This window comes from Bidens hawaiensis, unplaced genomic scaffold (assembly GCF_021521415.1).
Source record: "Bidens hawaiensis isolate Kalapana, Puna unplaced genomic scaffold, B.hawaiensis_p1.1 tig00003902_1, whole genome shotgun sequence".
In the NCBI taxonomy this organism is placed as follows: Eukaryota; Viridiplantae; Streptophyta; class Magnoliopsida; order Asterales; family Asteraceae; genus Bidens; species Bidens hawaiensis.
Window position 1 is genome coordinate 816,792 of NW_027491226.1, and position 23,714 is coordinate 840,505.

General features: G+C 36.8%; 2 protein-coding genes across 2 annotated transcripts; both read right to left on the reverse strand.

Annotated features, from left to right (window-relative positions):
- Nucleotides 1-6,490: 6,490 nt before the first annotated feature.
- Nucleotides 6,491-16,513, reverse strand: LOC143624609 (cleavage stimulation factor subunit 77-like). The gene is made up of 22 exons (XM_077095196.1): nucleotides 16,454-16,513; nucleotides 16,305-16,367; nucleotides 12,837-12,946; nucleotides 12,648-12,748; nucleotides 12,485-12,546; nucleotides 12,261-12,401; nucleotides 12,054-12,182; nucleotides 11,920-11,966; nucleotides 11,724-11,787; nucleotides 9,265-9,385; nucleotides 9,108-9,166; nucleotides 8,968-9,036; nucleotides 8,737-8,877; nucleotides 8,607-8,671; nucleotides 8,430-8,526; nucleotides 8,295-8,354; nucleotides 8,081-8,233; nucleotides 7,885-7,942; nucleotides 7,706-7,804; nucleotides 7,469-7,630; nucleotides 7,211-7,396; nucleotides 6,491-6,926 (listed from the first exon to the last, which is right to left on the reverse strand). Exons 1-22 carry the CDS (start codon nucleotides 16,511-16,513, stop codon nucleotides 6,730-6,732), a joined length of 2,244 nt encoding a protein of 747 aa, XP_076951311.1. The 3' UTR covers nucleotides 6,491-6,729.
- A 1,883-nt stretch (nucleotides 16,514-18,396) lies between these two features.
- On the reverse strand, nucleotides 18,397-22,202 carry LOC143624585 (serine/threonine-protein kinase SRK2E-like). Its single transcript, XM_077095185.1, has 9 exons — nucleotides 22,074-22,202; nucleotides 20,918-20,992; nucleotides 20,718-20,819; nucleotides 20,580-20,633; nucleotides 20,398-20,490; nucleotides 20,229-20,321; nucleotides 20,046-20,150; nucleotides 19,825-19,923; nucleotides 18,397-18,743 (listed from the first exon to the last, which is right to left on the reverse strand). The coding sequence occupies exons 1-9, from the start codon at nucleotides 22,200-22,202 to the stop codon at nucleotides 18,453-18,455; spliced, it is 1,041 nt and encodes a 346-aa protein (XP_076951300.1). The 3' UTR covers nucleotides 18,397-18,452.
- Between the last annotated feature and the right edge of the window lie 1,512 nt (nucleotides 22,203-23,714).

Sequence of the window (23,714 nt, forward strand, 5' to 3'; positions counted from 1 at the left end):
AAGTTGAAACTGGAATTATTTCTTTAAAATTCAAGATTTCAAAGGTTTATGTTGTATAGTTAATGTGAAATAGGCACCAATTGTTTGTAATTTGTATATACAACATATGTAAAATCCGAATTCGGTTTTGTATGTTTTCAAGTTCAAAATTTTTAATGAGTTATACAGGTTTTATGTATGAAAAGTTTTGTGTTCTGTTGGCCTTGCCTGTTGTTCTATGAATATAAGTTGCAATAAGTAGAACCAAAAATTCAGATAAGTAAACACTGACCACTCTTATTAAGTACTTGCTAAGAAATAAAATCGAGTCCCAATGATAATCAAACTTCAAACCGCATAACATGTGGATTTGAAAATCAAGTCAGACAAGAAAAGTAATTGGTACCAGGTTTTGAACACGAACACACAGATTACAATCTCTAAACCTCAAAGCACGGGTATTTATAATTTAACCTATCACGTTTAGACTACAACTAGAATTGCTAAATAATAGGACATGATAATTATACTAACAATGAAATCTGAGCACATTTAATTGCTTCATTTAATTGTAACGTTCATGAACCGAAATCCCCAACAATCACCCCCGAAATTTCGAACTCGAAACCGACTAGTCTTCAACTCCAAGTAATTCCCACATCTCCTTGAATTTGATTCTCCAAAGAGCCTTCGTCAAGATATCGGCATATTGCTTAACACCACTAACATGCTCGACACTTACTTCTTCACGATCAACACATTCCCGAATATAGTGAAACCGAGATTTAATGTGTTTGGTCCTTCCATGGAAAACCAGATTCTTCACGAGTGCTATTGCTGATGTATTATCGATACGTAACACCACTGCTGGAATTTCCTTGTCGAATAACTCACTTATCAATTCCCTTAGCCAAATCGCCTGACACACGGCTGCGCTTGCCGCCATGTACTCTGCTTCACACGATGAGAGAGCAACTGTACCTTGTTTCTGAGAACACCAAGTAATTGGTGAAGACCCAAGATAAAATACGTGCCCCGTAGTGCTTCTGCCATCGTCTTGGTCAATGTTATGGCTACTATCACTATAACCAACTAACACGTTTTTCCCACGAGTGTAAGAAATACCAAAACCGTGAGTACCTTAACTATAACATAGAATTTGCTTTATAAGAGTTGCATGAGATTGCTTCGGGCTTTGCATGTACCGGCTTACGACTCCAACCGAATAAGCCAAGTCGGGACGAGTTTGTAAAAGGTACTGGAGACACCCGACAATCTTTCGGTATCTCGTAGCATCAAAATCTTCTTCATCTTCAAATTTAGAAACTTTTATACTCAGATCCAATGGAATTTGAGCAGAATTGCAAATCTCCATTCATGCTTCAACTAAAATTTTCTTCGCATACGCTTCTTGCTTGATTTTTATCCCATCCTTGCTTTGTGAAACTTCAATTCCGAGATAATAAGTTAGCTTTCCCAAATCCGACATCTCAAAGTTTAAAGCCATCTCGTGCTTAAACTCCATTATTAAGTTTAAATTGGAACCCGTCACGATTAAGTCATCAACGTACACACCGACTATTAAGAGATCAGTTCCAATTTTCTTTCGATATACCGCTTGTTCTTGCGTGCACCGGTGAAACTTCATATTTAACAAAATACCGTTTAGCTTTGTATTCCACACCCTCGGAGCTTGCCTCAAGCCATACTATGCTTTGGAACAAAACCATGCGGTTGAGTAACAAATACTTCTTTTAGCTCACCATTTAGGAACACGGATTTGACATCGAGGTGATGCAATTCCCAACCTTCATTTGCTGCGAGAGATAATACAAACCGTTTCGAGTCTAGCTACTGGTGCGAAAACTTCATCAAAATTGACTCCGGGTTGCTGAACATAACCCTTTGCCACAAGTCTCGCCTTATGTTCATTAAGCGAGCTGTCCGCGTTTCTTTTAACCTTGAAAACCCACTTCAAACCAATCGCCTTTGCACCACGTGGTAACTAGGTCAACGCGCACGTATTATTTTTATTTATCGAATCAATTTCGATACGCATATGCTTTCACCCACTTCGGTTTTGATTTTGCATCATCAAAACAAACTGGTTCATATCAGCAAGCAATAAAATCTCTTCATCAATCATACTCGAATTCAAAATATAATCATTAAAACGTACCAGGGTAACCGTGGCTCGAGAAAATCTCCGAACAGCCGGCTCAGGTGTAACCGTGTTGCTTGTACCATCCGGGCTTGTTGGAGCATTTTCGACTATCGGTTCTTCATTGTCTTTTTCACCCCCGTCACCACTTGAACTCGTAGAGTTTGACCCAGGGCTCGACCCGATGTTTTCGGTATTAACGATTCCTTCTCCGGTGTCGATTTCATCACCAAAGTTCACCCAATACATACCAGGTGATCGATCCTGCTCGTCGATTATTTCGGTACTTTTACCCCAATTCCAACCTTGTTTTTCATTAAACTCCATGTCACCCGCTCAACTCACAACAATTTTCCTAGTCGATGGATTGTATAAACGATACGCCACCGAACCTTTCTCACTTCTGAGATAAACTAAACGAGTCGAACGATCGTCTAATTTCTTAATATTTCCACCAAGTACTTTTGAATACGCAACACATCCAAAAACTTTAAGAAATCTAAGATCCGATTTCTTTCGCTTTAACATCTCATACGGTGTTTTGTCTTTTAACGCTCGAGTTGGAATTTTATTAATCACGTCGTTCGAATGCCTCACCGCTTCTCCCCACATATAATTCGGAACTTGTCTCGCTTTTAATATACTCCGAGTCATATCCAATATCGTGCAGTTCCGCCTCTCCACAACACCGTTTTGTTGTGGTATATAAGGAGCAGTTAAATGCCGAATAAAACCCTCTTTTTCAGAGAACCGATTGAAATCAGAGAAAAAAGATGCATTAACATAAGACCAGTCAGTAATTGTTGCTCCCCCGTTTTACCGACTAGCAATATCGACCATTTCCTGCAAATATTAACATAAGACCCATCTCCAAATTTAACTTTGCCACCAACCCGCTTATTTAATTCAGAGAAAAAAGATACATTACCCGTCATATGGTTGCTTGCCCCGTTATCCAAATGCCACAAGTCTTGTTCGTCCGAACCACCCTCATAATCTTTTGGTATAACCTTCTGTTCATTCAAGTACATTTTTTCTTGAACACACTGCACCATATAGAGGGACGGGTCTTTTTCTTTTGCATCGACCAAATTTGCTTGTTTATCCTTCTTTCGTTCTGGACACCTTGAGACGAAGTGACCATATTCATCACCGAAAGCATTGAACTTCCGAATATCCTTTTTAACCTTTCGTTTATCCCCTTCAATGGACCCTCCTTGTGAACCACGGTTCTGATTGCCAGGTCCACCACCACGTCCACTACCACGTCCTAGGTTCGAACCTTTCCCGCGACCCCTGCTCGATTCGCGTGAAACCTGCCTCGAACTCGAATAGGGTTTCATATGATTAAACAAAAGTTTGCCTTCTTCAGAACGCAATACGTGTCCTTTGATACACTCCTCATAATTCTTCAACCTCTCGACAACATCCTCAAAACCGACTGTTTTAAGGTCTAACACTTGCTCAAGGGATGCTACAACTTGGATAAAACTGCTCGGCAGGCTTGTGAAGAATTTCTGAACTAGCTTCCTTTCTTCATATGGTTGTCCAAGTGTGGCTGCTTTTAGAAGAGATTGCGGTTATTCTCGAGGCATACTCGTCAGTTGTTTCGGTTTCTTTCATCATCAAACCATCAAATTCACGTATTAACGTATGAAGTCTAGCATCCTTCACACTTCGATTGTAGCACACGCCGACAAGCACCAGCGATTAACTGATCGCCGGTGGGAGTTCCTTCACGTCGTAGGTCACTCCAGTCTTCAATTGCCCATGTCCGACCTTTAAGCCGGTTCCAAGGTATGTCGAACGCTCTGATACCAATTAATGTAATTGGTACCAGATTTTGAACATGAACACGAACACACAGACGTGTTTGTTATTGAGAAACTTCACAAAACTCAATTACTCATATTACAATCTTTAAACCCCAAAGCACGGGTATTTAATCTAACATATCACGTTTAGACTACAACTAGGATTGTTAAATAATAGGACATGATAATTATACTAACAATGAAATCTGAGCACATTTAATTGTTTATAATTATCCACTCCTTAAATCATGTTACTTAGCCTTGCACGCCAAGTAACGTTCATGAACCGAAATTCCCTGCAAACACTGACCACTCTTATTAAGTACTTGTGTATGTTAATCAGCAAATATCTCAAAACTGATTACAATTCTCTTGATGGATTTATGACTCGAATCATCTATATAAACTAATAAACTAACCAAACTTGCTAGCCATGCAAACCTATTTTAACACAAAACGAATAGCTAGCTAACATGAGATTAACTTATTTGTTTAATCCTAATCCTTATTTCAACTGTCGTTCAAAAAAGGAGCATGTTTGGGATTGAGTTTGAAAAATGCTTATTAGATTATTGGCTTTTTCAAAAAGCCAAGATTTGGAGCTTTTAGAAAAGTGCGTTTTAACCATTTCAAAAAACTAAAACATGAAAGATTTTTGTGATTGCCAAATACATTTTAATTTATTTGCTTTTTTAAAAACACCAATAAGCTAATAAGCATTTTTCAAACTCAATCTCAAGCATGCTCGAATATCCTTATACCAACCAACTTGTTGGATAAGTCACATTTATACCAACCCGTTTCTTGGGCCATACAATAATTGAGCCAACATAAAATCAACAAACAAGAATTCTCTTTTTGACAAGCTAAAAACAAAGCTGATCTATAATTTTTTTAAGTAATTTGTTGTAACACTTGATCCCGCATATAATTGAAATGATGAGCAAAATTATTTTTTTTATTGTTATTGTTATATATTTCTAAATCTAGCCGGTCTAACTTGATCTACCTGTATCATTTATGAGGGAAGCTTTCTCTTTACCTTTTGTGGAAGAACCAAGAATAGTAATTCTAGCTATCAAGCCAATTTGAAGCAACTTTTGACCCGCATAACCTTGATCAATCCATTTGAGTCTAGTCAATTTTTCTTAGACCTGTTTTGACCCTTTAAAATTGGCATTTCTATTGCTTGTGTAAATAAAGAATTTTTGATCTGTTTCCATAGTGCTATTATTCATATTGAATGCAACGCAAACAAACTTGTATAGAGTGGCCCAACTCGTGGGTAGATTTCACTAAATTAGTGTTAATGAAAAATGTCATTCACCGCAATAACATTACAACTGATACAAATAATAATAATAATAAATAACGGTTATAAAATATTACATACTATCATTAATACAAATAGGATCTGTGGTGCAATGGTAGCGTGTCTGACTCCAGATCAGAAGGTGTGTGTTCGATTCATGTCGGTTCATTTTTTTCGGCCCAAAGTAATTGGCCTACGCAGCATTTACTTCCAAATAATATCAGATTAAAAAAAAAAAACTATTGCTTTTTTCAAACATGTGAGCACAAGTAGTGTCGTCTTTTAAGGATTGATCACAACTAAGTTTTTGTTTTCTTTTTTTTATTTTTAAATTGCTATTGGCGATTTGCTGTTGGAGGTGTAGGTGTATAAGACGTGCAGAGAAGGAGTGTAGGGAATCTCTGAAAAGGTAAAAAATATTAACAGCGATTTATTTCAAAAAAGTGACTTTTGCCACTGCAATTGGCAATTTTTGGCAAAAAAAAAAAGAAAACATTACCAATGCAACTGACGATTTCTAGCCGATGGCAATTCTTTATATTTCAAGTATTTTATTGTGATGATATATACATGTCATTTATCAAACATAAAACTATATAGACATTGAAACAGAAGGAAAAAAATATATTTGAAAACCTCAGTGCATATGCTTTAATAAACTAATAGGTATACCTAACACCCACGGTTATGCTTGATACCCGATGGGTAATCACTCGAAGAATACAGTATGAAAATGGTTTTACAATTAGATATGGAGCTATCAGAGCTACCAATGCTCATTTCTGCTACTACAAAAGCCCAACTTGTATTATACGTTATTCTCAAAACATATGCATACTTGTCCCACATCAAATAACAGGAACATAATAAAATGATGTTTGCTTTAAAATTTAGTTCTAGTGCATTGTAGAAATTATTTCAAACTGACAGCACTCAGGTTAATTCGATTATGACACACCATAATCAAAGCCAACCCATTTATTTTCAATTAATCGGTTATTGCTTGGCCAAACCATAAGTTAATTGTTCGGTTCAGTTAATTCGATTATTTGCCCGCCCCTCTGTTCTTGAACTAGGCACAAAACCGACAAGAGTGCGAAGGACCAAAAGATGAGTGATCACAGGAGATGGAGAAAGAGTGGGATATTTTTAGGTTAATCAAGATATGGCAGTGTTGCTACAAAGGTCTTTATGTAACTAATGAAGTTGAGAACCAAATTTATAAGATCAAGCGATAATACCATTCGTGCAATTAACTCTAGAGTAAATAAAAGATTAGAAAAGTCACATGAACTGTTTCGAAGTCGACAAAGATCTTTATGTTCATGTTTCTTGAAAGAACATAATCTAGTACTACACTTGTACAACACCTTGGCTCCCTCAGCTACAATAGATACCCACAGGCCTACAGTTTGTAACTTCTTTACCCGATTCACTAGTTGGTCAATGGTCGACTCTCATCATCAACCATAGCTACCAGACTGCTCTCCTGAAAATCCACTGCCATACGAAGCAGATCCCGTTTGTACACTACCATATGATGCAGCTCCTGTTTGTATACTTCCAGCAGCAACTCTTGCCTTTCTTAGCTGCCTTATCTTGAAAGCATCTTTAGGCAGCGGTTGACTTTGAACAGTGCTTGTGTCATCATCATCTTGCCCTAAACAGTTCAAATAAAGTCAAATAATAAAAGGTCAACATAATCCAGACCGACCCATTTGTTTACAAACAGGTCATTATTGCCCATTTGTACATAAACGAGTCGTCAAATACATCATAGAGTATATAAACGGGTCGGGTCAAACAGAGTAAATAAAATGTCAACATAATCCAGATTGATCCATTTGTATATAAACAAGTCACGATTGCCCATTTGTATATAAGCGGGTCACTACTGCTACCTTTTTTTAACAGAAATAGACAAAGAAATGGTTAATAACATACTGTCTGCATCTCGTTTTTTCCCTTTTTGTCGGTCTCTTGGTTTGAACAAATGGGATTTGCTTGATCCCGACACATCACTTGAAGTCGGGCCTACTTGTGGCTGAGTCACTAATTTCCCGGGCTCCACGACGGGTAAAGTGCTTTGCAAACATATTGATAGAACATAATCAACATCAGGCAATGGACCTGAAAGATGACGCACAAATGGTCAAAATAAGTCAACATCAAGTCAAAGTCAACATGATTAAACGTCATTACCGTCTGCAGGAGGCAAACTTGCTATAAACGCTGCCAGAGCAGGAGGTAAAGCTTTTGGAATAATATTTGGGACAGCTGGCACTCCGCTAGTGGTTAACAATACTGGTGCAGTAGAACTAGGCAATGGAGTAGCAGTAGATGGAAGACCAGGTGTAGTTAACCCTGAGAAAAGATAATAAGTATAAATAAAAAACAAAAATAATAACTAAATATATACAGATTGACATTGTAACATACCGGGTTTTTGCCTCGGGTCATAGACCACCATCCTTGAGGTGTCTGGATAAATAAGTTTGGACGATATGCTTGAACTTAAAAGTGGTCCCGATGTTTTATCTGCATTCAGGTATAATCAGTAACTATAAATAAATAACATTTAAAAAAAAGGTATAATAGTAAGTTAATAACTACAACACCTGCTTCATTTCCCGGAATTAATTTCTCAACTTTCTTTTTCATGTTTTTTGAAAGCCACTGAAACAAAGCAAATAATCTGGTAAAATTTCCACACGCGCACATACTCTATTGAATATTGATATTAAAACTTTAATAAGAAAATACGTGTACTCTATTGAATATTGATATTAAAACTTTAATAAGAAAATAGCGTACATCTTGACGAGATAAATGTTCGAGTTCATTTGAAGAGCACGGCCATAAATCCATAAAACTATATCTTGAAACTACATCTTGTAATGAGCTCTCTAAAGCTGATGAACCTTCATCACTTGTTCTTGCAAGGGCTTCTTTCCTTCTTTGTTCCACCTGTATTACAAAAAAAAATTATATTGGAAATATAAAATAGATATAAAGTATGTGAAATTACCTTTAACATGCTAGCAAGATCTCCATATGTCTGCTCAAATTTAGAGAATCTCTTCCAAACCTTCAACGCAATCAATTAATAATTTAATTATTATTATTATTATACTAGATACAATTATAGTGATGGAGAATGCACCTCAACAGACTCTTCAGGTGGAAGCGAGCTTAAAGCCCGTTCAAATAAAGCCCTAATATTCCTATCATCGTTCAAACGTGACAAAAAATCTGCATACCTGTAATGAAGTAAAAGAATTATTATGCATAAACTACAATTTGACCTACAAATGCAATCTTTAAAAGGACGCATACTTACTCAAGAATGTATCCAGGCTCATGCATAAATCTTTTCAACCCTACTTCAAACACATTATGTGCAATCTGTTTACAAAAGAAAATGCTTATATTGTAAAATGTGGTGGTCAAAGTCAAAGAGAATCACTTACCTTCGCATCCTTATCCATACAAAATGCCATTGTTGCATAAGCAACATAAACATGGTAAGTACAATTTGGAGATTTGCGTGCATCCAAAAAATACTTTTTAGCTGCTTCAACGCCTTCCGTTCTTCTTAAGAATCTAATAAACTGCAAGGATTATAAAACATAGAAATTGAGAACAAAGTAAGTTTTTCTTTAAATATATGACATATTCACATGCCATTATTACAAATATACCTGTATATGTGATAATGCAGTTGCATTAGCACCATCACCTAAGAGGCTTTCATATACTTTTTTGGCAGCCTGAAAGACAAGAAAGTTAGAAAATGGATTATCACATATGGCATACTCATGTTCCATTATTAGTATAATACCTGAATTGCCCCTCGGGATTCCTCAAGTTCAGCATAAGCATACCTTAGCATTGCACAATCTACACATGAGGTAGTCAGCTCAGTTGACTATGTGTAGTTTATAAAATAATAAAGATATACAGTTCTACTTTTAATTATAAATGTCAAACTGCATTACCAGGAAGGGCCTTCAAAGACCGTTGATATACTTTGATTGCAGAATCTATTGAACCACTTTTTGCATGCCACGTGGCATAGTCAAACCATATATCCGGATAATGGTATAAATACATGAGGCACTAGAATAAGAGAAATTAAAAAGTTAATATTTGGAGAAAGAAAAAATAAATAAATAAATAACTGGCATAGCTTGAAGAGATGTCACTAACACCCTTGTTAATCAAACACATGTAACATCCTAAAATTTTAATGATGAATAAAGAAAGTTATGTTTAGTGATTTCGCGTTAATTAATATCGGGTAAGGAGCGGGCCATGGACTTGGATTAATTGAAATAGGTTAAACGAGAATGGGCCTTAGATCCATGGGATTTCAAGGATATAAATATCCCCTGAACCCAAAAATATCTTCATTTCCACCACTTTTCTAAACACACTCCAAAACACACACACCACACACCACCCTCACCGGCGGCCGAGGAGAGGGAGAGAGAGGTCCGAGAGAGAGAGAGAGCGGTTAAGCAAGTAAACGAGATCCAAACAAGCTCAAAAAGGTATGATTCTTGATCTTTGAAGTTTAAAGATCCAAGTTTTATAGTATAGATACGACCGAAAATGGTCGGGAAGCGTAGTGGGTGATGTTGAACCATAGCAAGGGTGTTAAAATAGCTCGAAATGCTGGTCAGAAACTAAAACAGCGGCTGATATGGGCAACTTCGCCTGCAACTGGGCAACTTCGCCTTCAAAGCGATAACTTCGCCTGCAAGCTAAGTTCGCCTGATAAACTTCGCCTGCAAGCTAAGTTCGCCTGATGACAACTTCGCCTAAAGCCAAGTTCGCCTGATGGCAACTTCGCTGTAAAGCTAAGTTCGCCTAGCTGGTAACTTCGCCTAAAGCCAAGTTCGCCTAATTGATAACTTCGCTTACGGCCAAGTTCGCCTAACTGGTAACTTCGCCTAAAGCCAAGTTCGCCTGATGATAACTTCGCCTAGAGCTAAGTTCGCCTGAGGTTTAACTTCGCCTAAAGCTAAGTTCGCCTAAGGTTTAACTTCGCTTAAAGTCAAGTTCGATTAGAAAATAAATTAAAAATCTAATGAAAAATGTGTTAAGACAGTTAATGGAAATAAAATTTTTCCAAGCTGACCTGGCAGCTCGACCCCAGCCAGAGGCTCTGCCCCTTGGACCCTGCTAGGGGCTGCCGCCCCTAGACCACGCTGCCAGGGGCGCTGCCCCCGGACCCCCGTTCGTTGTGGGTCATATAAAGATAGAAATACATTATGAGAAGTGATAGTTAATTGATACGTATACTTGTTATACAGTCAGCCGTGCACAACTGAAGAAAGGGATTACAATTAACGGTGAACGTAACCGTGTTCAGGTGAGTTTCTAGCCCCATTTATGTGTTATGTTTTCGGGGCTGTGTGCATACTCGATATGTTTGTTAATACGCTTATCCTAAGAGATAAGTGTATGCCTTATGTGAATGATATGATATGTATGAATGATTGCTTGATGGTACGTGAACGATCTTCAGATATTGCACGTACTGTCAGGTTGTAGCGCTATGTATAAGGTAAGTATGATATGTATGCTTATGTGTATGAATGTGATAAAGTTAATAAAAGAAGGAAATGACGGTTGTATGGTTGTATGGTTACGAAAAGGGTACTGAGCCCTAATAATACTCGAGGTATGATGTATGGTTGTATGGTTACGAAAAGGGTACCGAGCCCTAATAATACTCGAGGTATGATGTATGGTTGTATGGTAACGAAGAGGGAATCGAACCCTACTAATATTCGAGAACTAGGGAACCGAACCCTACTAATATTCGAGGAAAGAGGGACCGAGCCCTAATAATACTCGAGGAAGGAGGGTACCGAGCCCTAATAATACTCGAGGAAGGAGGGTACCGAGCCCTAATAATACTCGAGGAAGGAGGGTACCGAGCCCTAATAATACTCGAGGAATGTAGGGCATAATGCTCTTTATAACGTAAGATATGAAAGTATGAAAGTAAGAAAGTATGAAAGTAAGAAAGTATGCATGAAAGAATATAAGCTTATGTGTATTGTATAGTGTACGATTAACTAGAACTCACTCAGCGTAGCTGACTTTTAGTATGCACGCATGTGAGTAGGATGAGGCAGCTCGCTTGAGAAGACACGTGGCATTGAACAAGAGTCTGGCATCTGAAGACTTATGATGTTTAAATTTTAATACTTTAATGTTGAAAGACAAAGGATATTTTGAGACAAGTTATGAATTATGTAATGTTTTATGAAAGTTTTATATTCCGCGTAAATGTTTTAATTAACTCTGATATTTAGAACTGTGTTTATGAGTAAATCCAACACGAAAGTAGGGCTACCGGTAACGGGCCTTACAACACACATCTGCCTTTTAATTACAGTAAAGTACTATTACGATTAAAATAATAAAAACTAACTTAATATACCTGCTCATATGTAAATGAGATGCGTTTGTTAGCAGACACGGTATCTATCCTTTGAGGATTTTCCCTGAAAAATTAAATATTTGTATTGAAGAGATGAACTACACAGCCTTGAAGTTAAAACATATTTCATGCTAAAATAAAATAGATGCAATACATGCAAGATCATAATAACAAGAAAAGCATGCTTCTTGCTTACTTCTCGAAGGCTAAGAATCTCTTCCATGCTGTCCACTGCGACTCTTCCTATCAAAGCAGGAAAACTATTAAAACAATTATATAAACAACAAAGAGAAAAATATATAAACAATAAAAGAATAGACGGTAAATTACCTTAACAGTACCAGATGGTGGAACAGCAAGCATGTTCCAATCAATTTCGTCAAAGTATTTCTTTCTCTCTCTATAAACAGCCCTTGCACTGTTATATTTTGGCTGATACTCAGATACCAGTCCTTTGGCCTGCATTATATATAACATCATCAATCAAGATATATAGCTGTCATCAAAGTCATTACAAACGGGGCCGAACAAAGTTACCAGAGCACGGCTAACTGAATTTTCAAAATTCTCATAGTCTCTCCAGTGTTGCTCAATATGATGCGTAGGTGTAACAATAGCTTTTTGGTAAACTTTCCTCACAGCAATCATTCTCTGTGACTCTTCTTGTGGATTTTGAGCCTGCAACATCACATTTTTATATAGTTGACAGAAATAATGATACAATTTGTTAATGTGTAGAAAACCAAAAATAGCTTACTAACCGGTAAAGATTTTAAAAAGTTAATATAATCAGTCCACACAGGTCCAGAACCAACGTCAGATCCTGCTCATAAAGACATGAAAACAAATCAATAATATATATGAATAGTAGCAAAAAACAAAACGATACCAGTGTCGTTTCAGATAACAAGGAAAGAAACCAACCAACATAACCGAGCATAAAATCAAAAGCTTTCCTGGTTTCCTCTTGACCCTCTAACCCCTTCTTCTCATTGACTTTCCTGATAAAATTAATATAGCACCGCCTACAAAACGCGTAATAAATCAGAATAATCCCATATATATTAGCACCAAAGAATCATACAAGCACATAATAAAAGAATGATGGCATACCATAGAGGTATTTGCAGGCAATTCAATAGGCATCTACTAAATATCTGTTTTGTTGCATCATCATTACTGACAGCCATATGTGCTTCTACATATTGTTTCCAATATTTTGCCTGAAACCAAACACGCAATGAAAGTCTGACTAAATTGATAGCGGTAAACCTATTCAAAAGGGGATTGGGTCTGGGCCAATTATGAAATATGGGTCAAGGGACAAAATGGACCAGTGGGCACGGGTTGAAGTTAATTCAGGTGGAGCCCCATGAGGGAGGCTGAAGAATCCATGGGTTTTTCAATACTCACATTGCCACCATGAGTGGGTTATCCCCATTCCCTTTTCAGTTTTCATGTTACTGCATTTTGTTTAAGAGTTGGCTAGTTGCTCTTTATGCTTTTTAATTAGTACTTTGTTTTTCCTAGAATTAGAACGGTAGGGTTTTGCTTCCTATATGTACTGTTCTTTTTATTCAATGAAGGTGGTGAATTTTATGTTAACTTTTCTTTGGTTTTTCTCTCTCGTGAATAACCAGTAAGCCTTTTCCATTGCTAGCACAAAATTGGCTTCTTTGTGTGGTGTTCTTTGGATTTGATTTTTAACTAAGGTGGTGATTCTGTACCCTTAGAGTTAAATCGAGTAGCCCTAACGAGTTCTCGTGTGGTGTTTCTGTATCACGGTGTTTGTTAGTCTCCGATTTCCTTTCATATTCGAATTTCCTATCCGTTACCAGTTTGGAGCATATCATCTGGTATCAGAGCCGAAACTGATCGTTTCGACTCATAATCTCACTACCTGTTAGTGTTCAAATTGCTCTTGCATCCCCTCAATATCTGCTGCCTTTTTTTGTCACCTGATTTGTGTAATAATGGCTTACGAGACCAGAACTGTTGAACAACAACTAAGAGAATTGCAAGACCAATTTCGTGAACTATCCATCGCCATGCAACAACAGCGGGGCCGGGAACGAACCCCTCCTAGATACCAACCAGAAGATGAAGATGATGATGTTCGTTCAGATGCCAGGGATTACAACCCCTATGGTCGCCGGCACCGTGAAGCCTATCACAACAATGATATCAAAGTAGACATACCTGAGTACGATGGACGCTTGGATCCAGATGAGTTTATCGATTGGTTACGCACATTTGAACGAGTGTTCGACAACAAACAAACACCGGAGGAAAAACGGGTAAAGTTGGTCGCTTTGAAACTGCGAAAATACGCCTCAACATGGTGGGCTAATATCAGTTCACAACGGGAGAAATTGGGTAAAAGTAAGGTCCGTTCATGGTATAAAATGTAGAAGTTGCTGAAAGCCAAATTCATGCCGGTGTATTACCTCCAAGAGAACTTCTCTAAGCTCCATAATATCAAGCAAGGAACAAGAACCATTCAACAGCTTTCCCAGGAGTTTGAACACCTTCTTATGAAGTGTGATTTGAACCATGATGACCCGCAAACCCTTGTGAGATATCTAGGAGCAATAGAACCAAGAATTGCTAATGTGATCGAGTTGCAATCATACTCAACCTTGGCTGAACTCATCCTCCTGGCACACAAAGTCGAGGCTCAACAGAAGGCTTGAGGCAAGTTGGAGATGTCCAAGTCTTTAGTTAAAGCTGCAGTACCTACACCAAACACTCCTTCCCTTACACCTGCTGTTACCATTCCGTCGAAGACGAATGATTCACCCGAGAGTTCAAACACTGCATCAAAACACTCAAGGCGTTGTTTTCGTTGCCAAGGATTTGGACATATTGCATCCGAATGCCCCAACAACGTGTCATTACTTTAACCGAGTTTGAAGCCTTGACTGGCCCCATTATAATGACAAACAGATCCAACAACAACCTGCAGAAGAGGTAGTAGTAGGACCTGATGAAGGGGACTGTTTGATGGTGCAACGGGTGTTAAGTGGAACCACAATTCAAGGTGATAATGTACAACGAGAGTTCTTGTTTCGTACTCGCTGCAATATACGGAACAAGGTATGTTCACTTGCTGTCGACAGTGGAAGCTGTACTAATGCTGCGTCACAAACCCTGATCACAAAATTGAATCTACCAACTGAACGTCATCCTTCACCATATGATCTCCAGTGGCTCAACCAAGGCAAAGGCTTGAGAGTCGCAACAAGAGTTCTCATACCATTTACCATTGGACAGAAGTACAAGGAAGAGATTTGGTGTGACATCCTTCCCATGGACGCATGTCATGTGTTATTGGGTCGACCACGGTTATTTGATAGGAGAGTCATACATGATGGGCATAAGAACACCTGCTCGTTTATTAAAGATGGCCAGAAAATTACCTTACTACCCCTATCACCCGATGACCGTGGTCAGCGAGCTCTTTTGGTATCTTCTTTTGGCAAGTCGTCTGTACTCGAGTTTAAACCTACTCCATCAAGTTTGAGGGCAAACTTTCTCAAAGGTGGAGGGGATGATAGCGGTAAACCTATTCAAAAGGGGATTGGGTCTGGGCCAATTATGAAATATGGGTCAAGTGGACAAAATGGACCAGTGGGCAACGGGTTGAAGTTAATTCAGGTGGAGCCTCATGAGGGAGGTTGAAGAATCCATGGGTTTTTCAATACCCATGTTTCCACCATGAGTGGGTTATCCCCACTCCTTTTTCAGTTTTCATGTTACTGCATTTTGTTTAAGAGTTGGCTAGTTGCTCTTTATGCTTTTTAACTAGTACTTTGTTTTTCCTAGAATTAGAACGTGGGTAGGGTTTTGCTTCCTATATCTACTGTTCTTTTTATTCAATGAAGGTGGTGAATTTTATGTTAACTTTTCTTTGGTTTTTCTCTCTCGTGAATAACAAGTAAGCCTTTACCATTGCTAGCACAAAATTGGCTTCTTTGTGTGGTGTTCTTTGGATTCGATTTTAAAACTAAGGTGGTGATTCTGTATCCTTAGAGTTAAATCGAGTAGCCCTAACAAGTTCTCGTGTGGTGTTTCTGTATCACGGTGTTCGTTAGTCTCCGATTTCCTTTCATATTCGAATTTCCTATCGTTACCAGTTTGGAGTATATCATAAATGCAAATCATTTTCCAACAGTTGATACTTTTAATTAAGGCTCCCACTGACCAGACACCAGCACCACTACCTTATGCCCAAATACCATGTGTCATCTATACGACTCGTATATGACTATATGAGTTGTATAAGTTCAGCCCTTTGTCAGACATTGTTGACCGTTAAATACGCGAGTCGTATATTTCTATATGAGTCATACAAGGAAAATAGTTCATCCACAAAGAAGTGTATAAGTTGTATAGGACCTATACGAGGCATGTAGTTCTTCAGTTGATCAGGGTCTATATGAGGCATTTCGTGCATTTGATCTCTATTCTATACGAGTCTGCCTGGCGTATGGTTATCACATCCCCTAACTAAACCCTAACATTGAAATCTAAAAAGTAACCCTAAAAAAATAATTCTGATAATAATAATAATGAACTTACAGCAGTGGGAAAAGTGGCCAGAAGCTGCTCATATACAGGCACCGCCTCCGATATCGGCAGCCGCTAGAAACAACAAAATCACATAAACCAAAATAACAATAACAAAAACAAAAAATAAATTAATATAATAAAATTGCACAAAAGCTCACCGATGCTTCGTTGGCAAGTGCTTCTGCAGATTCAACACTGTACTTATCCTCCTCCATCATAATCCAGTTTTAATACTTGGTAATTTGGAATTCGAATTGCTAGGGTTTTACGGAGAATTTGAGATACAAGTATCAATAAAGAAGTGCACCGCCGTATCGCGGTTGCGGAATACGGCGGCCGGTAAATTTAAGCGGTCAGCAAGCAAAGAAAGAATATTCAAGTAGCCAATTTTTAACGCATGGTCAAACATACCAGTTTACGTTTTATTTGTTTCTTAAAATTCACGTCCTTTACTACTTTTCTTTTCCTACACATTTATAAATTTCTATTGTTTGTATATATGTTGCTTATTATTTGTTTTTACGTCTCTTTCCTTCTATACACATGTTACTTCTCCTCTTAGATTTACTTCGTTTCCTCAGTATTGTCAATACTTTTCGTAAATCTTATATTATTATTATTGTTGTAAGAAAAAAAGAATTTTATTGTGAGAATGGTTCGATGATTGAAATTGAAGTGTTTTGAGTATATGTCGGTTCTTTATCTATTCAATTTTGTAGATTCATCATTTGATTAGCCTTCTACTTCGATGACGTTTATCCATATGTCTAGTCCACTAGAATGGGACATCCTCGATAACTTTACTCGTGTCTTATCATAGCTAATGGATAAACAACAACATCGCATACACATGATGATGATTTACCATCACAAGGTGAATGAAAGGGGATGCACTCGGCATAAATGCCATGCTCTGGAATCATTTCAAACAATCATTGGTGTGTCAAACTAAAGAGCAATTTACGCCGTCACAATTGATATCATATCTTACATTTGATTTTAATGTTACTTATTTACCAAAATGTAATTATGTTACAATGATTATAGACATCTTAAGGAGGTACTCGACTATTAAAATGTTACACTCATCATATAATTTGAAGACATATTTAACTAAACTCTTAACCAACATGATTCGTATAACCAACAACACTATAGAGAGAATCTTCCCCTGGTAGGTAGTTGCAAATTAACATTTAAATACATTGCGGTCCTTTGACGTCTCATTAGCTTTCCAAGGAGCACTAGGGGGTGTGATATGTCTAAGCGGACCAAATAGCGATGACACACCACGTTTCTTATGCTTTTTAAATTTTTATGGACTTCAAAACATGGCTTATATTGCGTTCAGGATTTAAGTATATTTTTCAAAATAGGTCTTGTGGGATCACACGTGAAATTATTGGAACAAATAACCTATGTAAAAATTAACTAGTATGTTTTAGCTTTCGTAAATTGTAATACATTGTAATAACTTGGCACGTGCAATCGAACAACCAATGGCATGAATCATGCGTATCATCTGTATTGTCTCACTAAATCGATGTGATGGTTTTTAAGCGGTACAAATGTTAGCATTCAAAATGATTGGCTTCAAATGTTATAACTGCGGGATAACCGGCATTACTAATAACATGCGAGCCACATAATATATACCAGATAGTATTCACCTAGGAGTTGATTTACATGAACACAATGAGACGATTAATTTTCATTATTTGTCATTTGGAGATATTAATTTTAATTATCTTTCTATTTTGTTAATTAACAGAGTTTAGTAAATCAAACATTATTCTTTTGTTTCTTTATAAAGTAGCATGCATCTATTATGTAAGCAGAATACCATTAACTTCACAAGAAGAAGATCAATACTTTCAATGACCCTAAGATAATATTTTGGATCAAGAACTAATTTTTTAAATCCATAAACTTTTAACACAGCATTTCCATAAGCCTAATGATCAGGGTTGAGTCGGGCCACTTGCAATGGCAAACCGAAAGGAAGAAAAACAAAGAAGCTAGAGTTCATAGAACCACAACAACTCAGTCATTTATACAACAATTATCATTTTATGACTTATGAGTGCAATACAAGTATAAACACAAGCTGGCGTTTCGTGGCATATGATGACAGTTACAAGGGCGTATATGTAAAACTCACATTGCGTATATAATCTCCCCACTGCTGTCAATATCGAGGTCTGGATCACTTTCCAGGTCCTCGTCCATGTCATCATCGATATCCAGGCTGCCCGTAAGGTACTGGTTGAGGTTGTTGGCCCCAGCCGCAGGGATAGTCGCTTCAGCAATTATCTGCATGATCTCATCAACACTTTGGGTCGGTAGCTCGGGTCCCCCAAACTGATCCATTGCATTCTCATTGACTAGGCCACCCGGAAGGTTCCTCATAAACCACTCGTGGTTTCTAATCTCTTCCATGGTTATCCGCTGTTTTACGTTACAGGGAATTATATCAGTAACTAACAAAGTGATGATGTTTAAACAAACAAAAAATAATGGCGTTTACAAAGTCAGCCACAAACATGTGGGTTGGGTTATGGGTCAAAACGGGTTTTGGGCAAATATGACAACAAAAGTTATATATCTAAATTTTTAATTAATTGAAAATACACTTTAGGCGAGTTTTGACCAATTTGACTACTTTTATCAATTAACCCGTTTCTTTTTTGTCTTTTTATAAGTAAACGGGTTGAAATTGACACCTAAGCTTGTATACAAACCGACCAAACATGAACGGAGCATGTTCATTCGTTTAACTTTAAGCGAGCAAACGACGATACATGAACAACTAAACAAATATGGTTTTGCTGTTTGTGTTCGTTCGTAAGAAAATGTGTGTGTTTGTGTTTGTGTTAGTTTATGTTCATTCAAATAAATGAACTGTTCACGGACGTAAACGAACGAACATAACTAAGTTAAAACCAATTAAAGTAAATGTGAACAACACTTGCTGGGCCTAAAAAGTTATTAAACTAGAATAAAATGTAATGGGCCTAAAAAGTTATTAAAACTAGAATAAAATGTAATGGGCCTTAAAAATTTAAATGAATATATTAAAGAAAAAGAAAGCATTTGTGTTCGTGTTTGTTTATGCTCATTCATTCACAATATAAACAAACTGTTGATGAACGAAAACGAATGAACATAACTGAACTAAAACAATTAAAAGTAAACGTGAACAACAAATTTGGGCTCAAAAGGTTATTAAAACTAGAATAAATTGTAATGGGCCTAAAATTTTTAAATGAATATATTAACGAACATAAACGAGCGAACCAAAACAAACGTAAAATAATAAGCATAGATGACTGCAAACACACAAACAAGATGTGTTCATGTTCGTTCGTTTAACTAAATAAACCAAAACTTTTGTTCGCGTTCATTCGCTTATTAAATTTACGGCCTTCCCACCAAACAATACATTGGACGTTTGGTTCATTTACAAGCTATTGACACCACATAGAGTATGCATAAATATATGAAAATGTAACACATATAGTATACAGACCTTAGCGGGATCGGCTACAAAGATTTTGGACATCAATTGGCGGCACCCTGTGGATATATGAACATAGGACGGAATCGAGTACTGAACATTGAGAATCCTCTGCAAAAACAAGATATCAATTTGAGTCAAATAACTGCAAACGGGGCGTTTGAGTGTTTGTGACCTTCCTAAAATACCATAAACATTGCAAAAAGAAGACTAATACTTTTAATGATCCTGACCTGTATTGTCTTTCGAAAATTCTTAGGCTCCTCAGGGTCTTCAAACGGGTATGCTCCCACTAGCATCACGTATAACGTTACACCACACGACCACACATCTGCCATCTGATTTCATAATATTATTTGCACCATAATATAGTCATAAATGAAAATCATTTTTTAAGAAATTGTTGATGGATTTACCTTGCCATCATATTCTTTCTTAAGCAAGACTTCTGGAGCAATATATGCAGGCGTTCCAACCGTTGATTTTGGTTGTGAATGCAGAACAGAGGACTGAATACATAAAACAAAGAATACAAGGGTTAGAACTAAAGATTAATGAACAGAAGAATGATATGATAATTAGTACCTTTGAATATCCAAAATCACAAATCTTGAGCCTTGGAGATTGGCTACCGTCTAGAAGTGTGTTTTCCAGTTTCAAGTCCCGATGGCATACTTGCTACATGGTACAAAAACCATGTTTTGCATTATGCACTTAAGAAAAAAGATCATCAATACATTTGTGTGAAGACAGTCTTAGTTAAATACCATATTGTGACAGTAACCCACTCCTGATACGAGTTGCTGGAAAAAGAAATGCGCCTGCAACACAACACATCATTGATGTTTTTTTTTAATACAAACAACACAAAAGACAACAACGCAAATTATGTGTCATATACAAACTTCATCTTCTGGAAAACGGCCAGCATTGCATATCCGCTCAAATAGTTCGCCTCCAGATGCATATTCCATTACAATGGCCAGATGTGTTGGTGTCAAAAGGACCTAGATATCCACTTGAAAATATTATATATGATTGTTTTGAAAAATTACTATTTTAACCTTTCGAATGTGTTCTGAAAAAAAAAGTGTTAAGAAAGAACCTCTTTGAATCTGACGATGTTGGGGTGTCTTAGTGATCTGTGGTTGATGATTTCCCTTTGCACATTTTCATCTATCTGTTAGATTCATGATAAGGGAGTCAAGTAACAGTCTGTATAGGTATGATATTGTACATGGTAGTCTTTTATATAAATACAAATTAGTTATAATATTAGACCGCCTAACCAATATTTATACCATCACTTGTCACCCCTGTTACCAGTACTCACTTAACAACAATCATGCATGCCGAATCTCATACCACAGTAGCTAATTCTAAACAAAAATGGGATTTAGATAACCTTAATTGAGTCTCTTTTTAGGGAGGATGAACGTTGAAACAATCAATTTCACTAGAACTTGTAAACAGTGAATCCATCAAATCAACAAGATGAAGTGACTGTCCTGTTATTGACTTCTTTTCAGGTGAATTAATAGCAGCTTATGGTGTTTGGATGCTAGTTCAAACCAATCATCAAGACTTGTTTGTGAGCAATAACCGAACCGAACCAAAAACCGACGAAACCGAATCGAAATTAACCGATAGCCGAAAAGTGGTTACTGGTTAACCGAACCGAACAATTTATATTTTCATATATTGTAGCTATTATACCTCAATTTCATGTTTTATACCACCATTTTATGTATTTATATCTTCATTTCATGTATTTCTAAGTAAAAAACTAAAGCCCAAATTTGGTTTTGGTTATTAACTGAACCGAAAACCGAACAAACCAAGCCGATCAACCTAAAAACCTATCAATCACTTTCAAAGTGACCACATGAACATGCTAACTATTACAACAACTTAACTCCCTCTCTAATTAGGACATCAATTTCCATCTATTTCAAGGGCTATCATAGCAGATCAGACACGACACGATTACCAGTGACGCTAGAGACGAACACGATCTTAATCGTGCCATGTTTTCCAAACACGAACCTGCTTTAGGCACACGATAAACATCACATATATAGCGAAGCAAAAGTTGCCAAAAGTTCATAATAATAATAATAATAATAATAGTCTTAAATATTTGAAAAAAAAATCCATAACAACCTAAAATCAAATCATGACGTGAACATCCAGTAAGCAGAACATATATTTAAAATTTTAAAATAATAATAATAATAAGAGACAGAGAGTAAGTAAGTAACCTTGTGACCTCTCTCAATATACTTAACCGCAACAAGCTCATTGGTGTGCTTATCCCTCATCAGCCTGGCGACTCCAAAGTTACCGGAGCCGATATCCTTGACAAGCTCATAGCGATCGGTATCGTGCATATCCATACCTGGACCAATCGATCGATGGGCCATGTATGTATGTATATATATAAATATTGTATTCAGTGAACCAGAAGCACCTGGTAGCATCATGTGATGGTGAAGATATTATTGTTATTATTATGAAGGTGATGAAAACGGTTGGACGTGGCAAGAGAAGGATGACTCGGATGGATTATGAGCTGGTAAAGCGAGATGGAGATGGAGATGGAAGGCAGAAACACAAAGATGATATCCCGCTCAACCACTTGGCTTAGGGTAATTTGATCATCAGTTTAATGAAAGTTTTTATTAATTGTATGATTGCTTTTTATTTTGTAAATTTAAACCTTACGAAATGATGCTTGGTTTCTTATATCAACATAGGCGACACGCCAACTTTGGCAGCTTAATTAATAATGGGTTACAACTTACAAGTTTCAACTAGACATTTTCTCTTAATCTTAAATTCTCTTTTAAAGCCTTTAATAATAATAATAATAATAGTATATCTCCTTATTGAGAAATGGTATAAACTCATATATGAAATAAGGAGATATTATATGTCCTTAAGCACAACAATAGACCAAACCATAATTCCCAGTACTATAACATGTGGGAACCATAAATGGTTGTGACCTCCAAATAAACACGATTACAAAAAACATTAGTTTATATCCCATGTCTTTTTCCTAGGCGTAATATGCAAAGATGTAATAAAAATATACCATAATAGAATATGTAAGACCATGTGTAGTGGTTCAAGTCCTTTAGGGGTATTTTCTGCTATACGAATACCATGTCAACATGTGAATTTTTAGCCAAAAAATAGTTTAGTGGTTCAAGCTCCTTTCATGCCCCTTCAATTATTATCAAATAATAATTAGATACTTTTATAATATTTTTATCCAATTGTTTTCTAAATTAAAACGAAACCTAAAAATCCTTAATAAAAGACCTAAAATACACCATTAAAAAAATACAAACTTAATAAAACATAAAGCATTTCATCAAAATTAAAAAAAAAAAAGCATATAGCCAATAAAAATAAAATATTCCGTTCGTCACCATCGAAACCATATTTGTTTTTGATTCGTTCATGCAATTTTAAGGCGATGTCACGTTTCAGTCCTGGAACATCGAGGATGGGTTTCGGCAAAATTTCAAGATTCATAGCCATTTGTCGATCTTTTTTTAGTTTAAGAGGCTCTTTATTTTCCATTTCTTGTTTCAACATCCATAGCCATTTCATGGATCAATGTGTAATGGTTATGTGGTGTGTTCTAGTGTAAAATATGTTGTTTAACGCCCCATTGCACATGGTCTAATAGAAGAATCAAATAAAATAAGTAGAATAAGATTTGATTAATATCTCGTGATAGAAACTCCCTCAAAAACACTTGGCATATATTCAGGGCATAATAGCCGAGCACTAGTAATGATTCTAACAACACAAGTAAATTGAAAGTGTTTTTGGATGTCATGCTATCTATCATTTTCTTAAAATAGAACCGGAATATGTTCCATATGTTT

Coding starts and splice junctions, on each gene's coding strand:
- LOC143624585 (XM_077095185.1), bottom strand. CDS start 22,202: ATGCACGATACCGATCGCTATGAGCTTGTCAAGGATATCGGCTCCGGT. Junction 20,993..22,073: donor ATATTGAGAGAGGTCACAAG/GTTACTTACTTA, acceptor TGAATCTAACAG/ATAGATGAAAATGTGCAAAG. Junction 20,322..20,397: donor GTGATTTTGGATATTCAAAG/GTACTAATTATC, acceptor TTATGTATTCAG/TCCTCTGTTCTGCATTCACA.
- LOC143624609 (XM_077095196.1), bottom strand. CDS start 16,513: ATGATGGAGGAGGATAAGTACAGTGTTGAATCTGCAGAAGCACTTGCC. Junction 12,402..12,484: donor ACTTTTTAAAATCTTTACCG/GTTAGTAAGCTA, acceptor GTGATGTTGCAG/GCTCAAAATCCACAAGAAGA. Junction 8,527..8,606: donor GAGCCTGGATACATTCTTGA/GTAAGTATGCGT, acceptor ACTTCATTACAG/GTATGCAGATTTTTTGTCAC.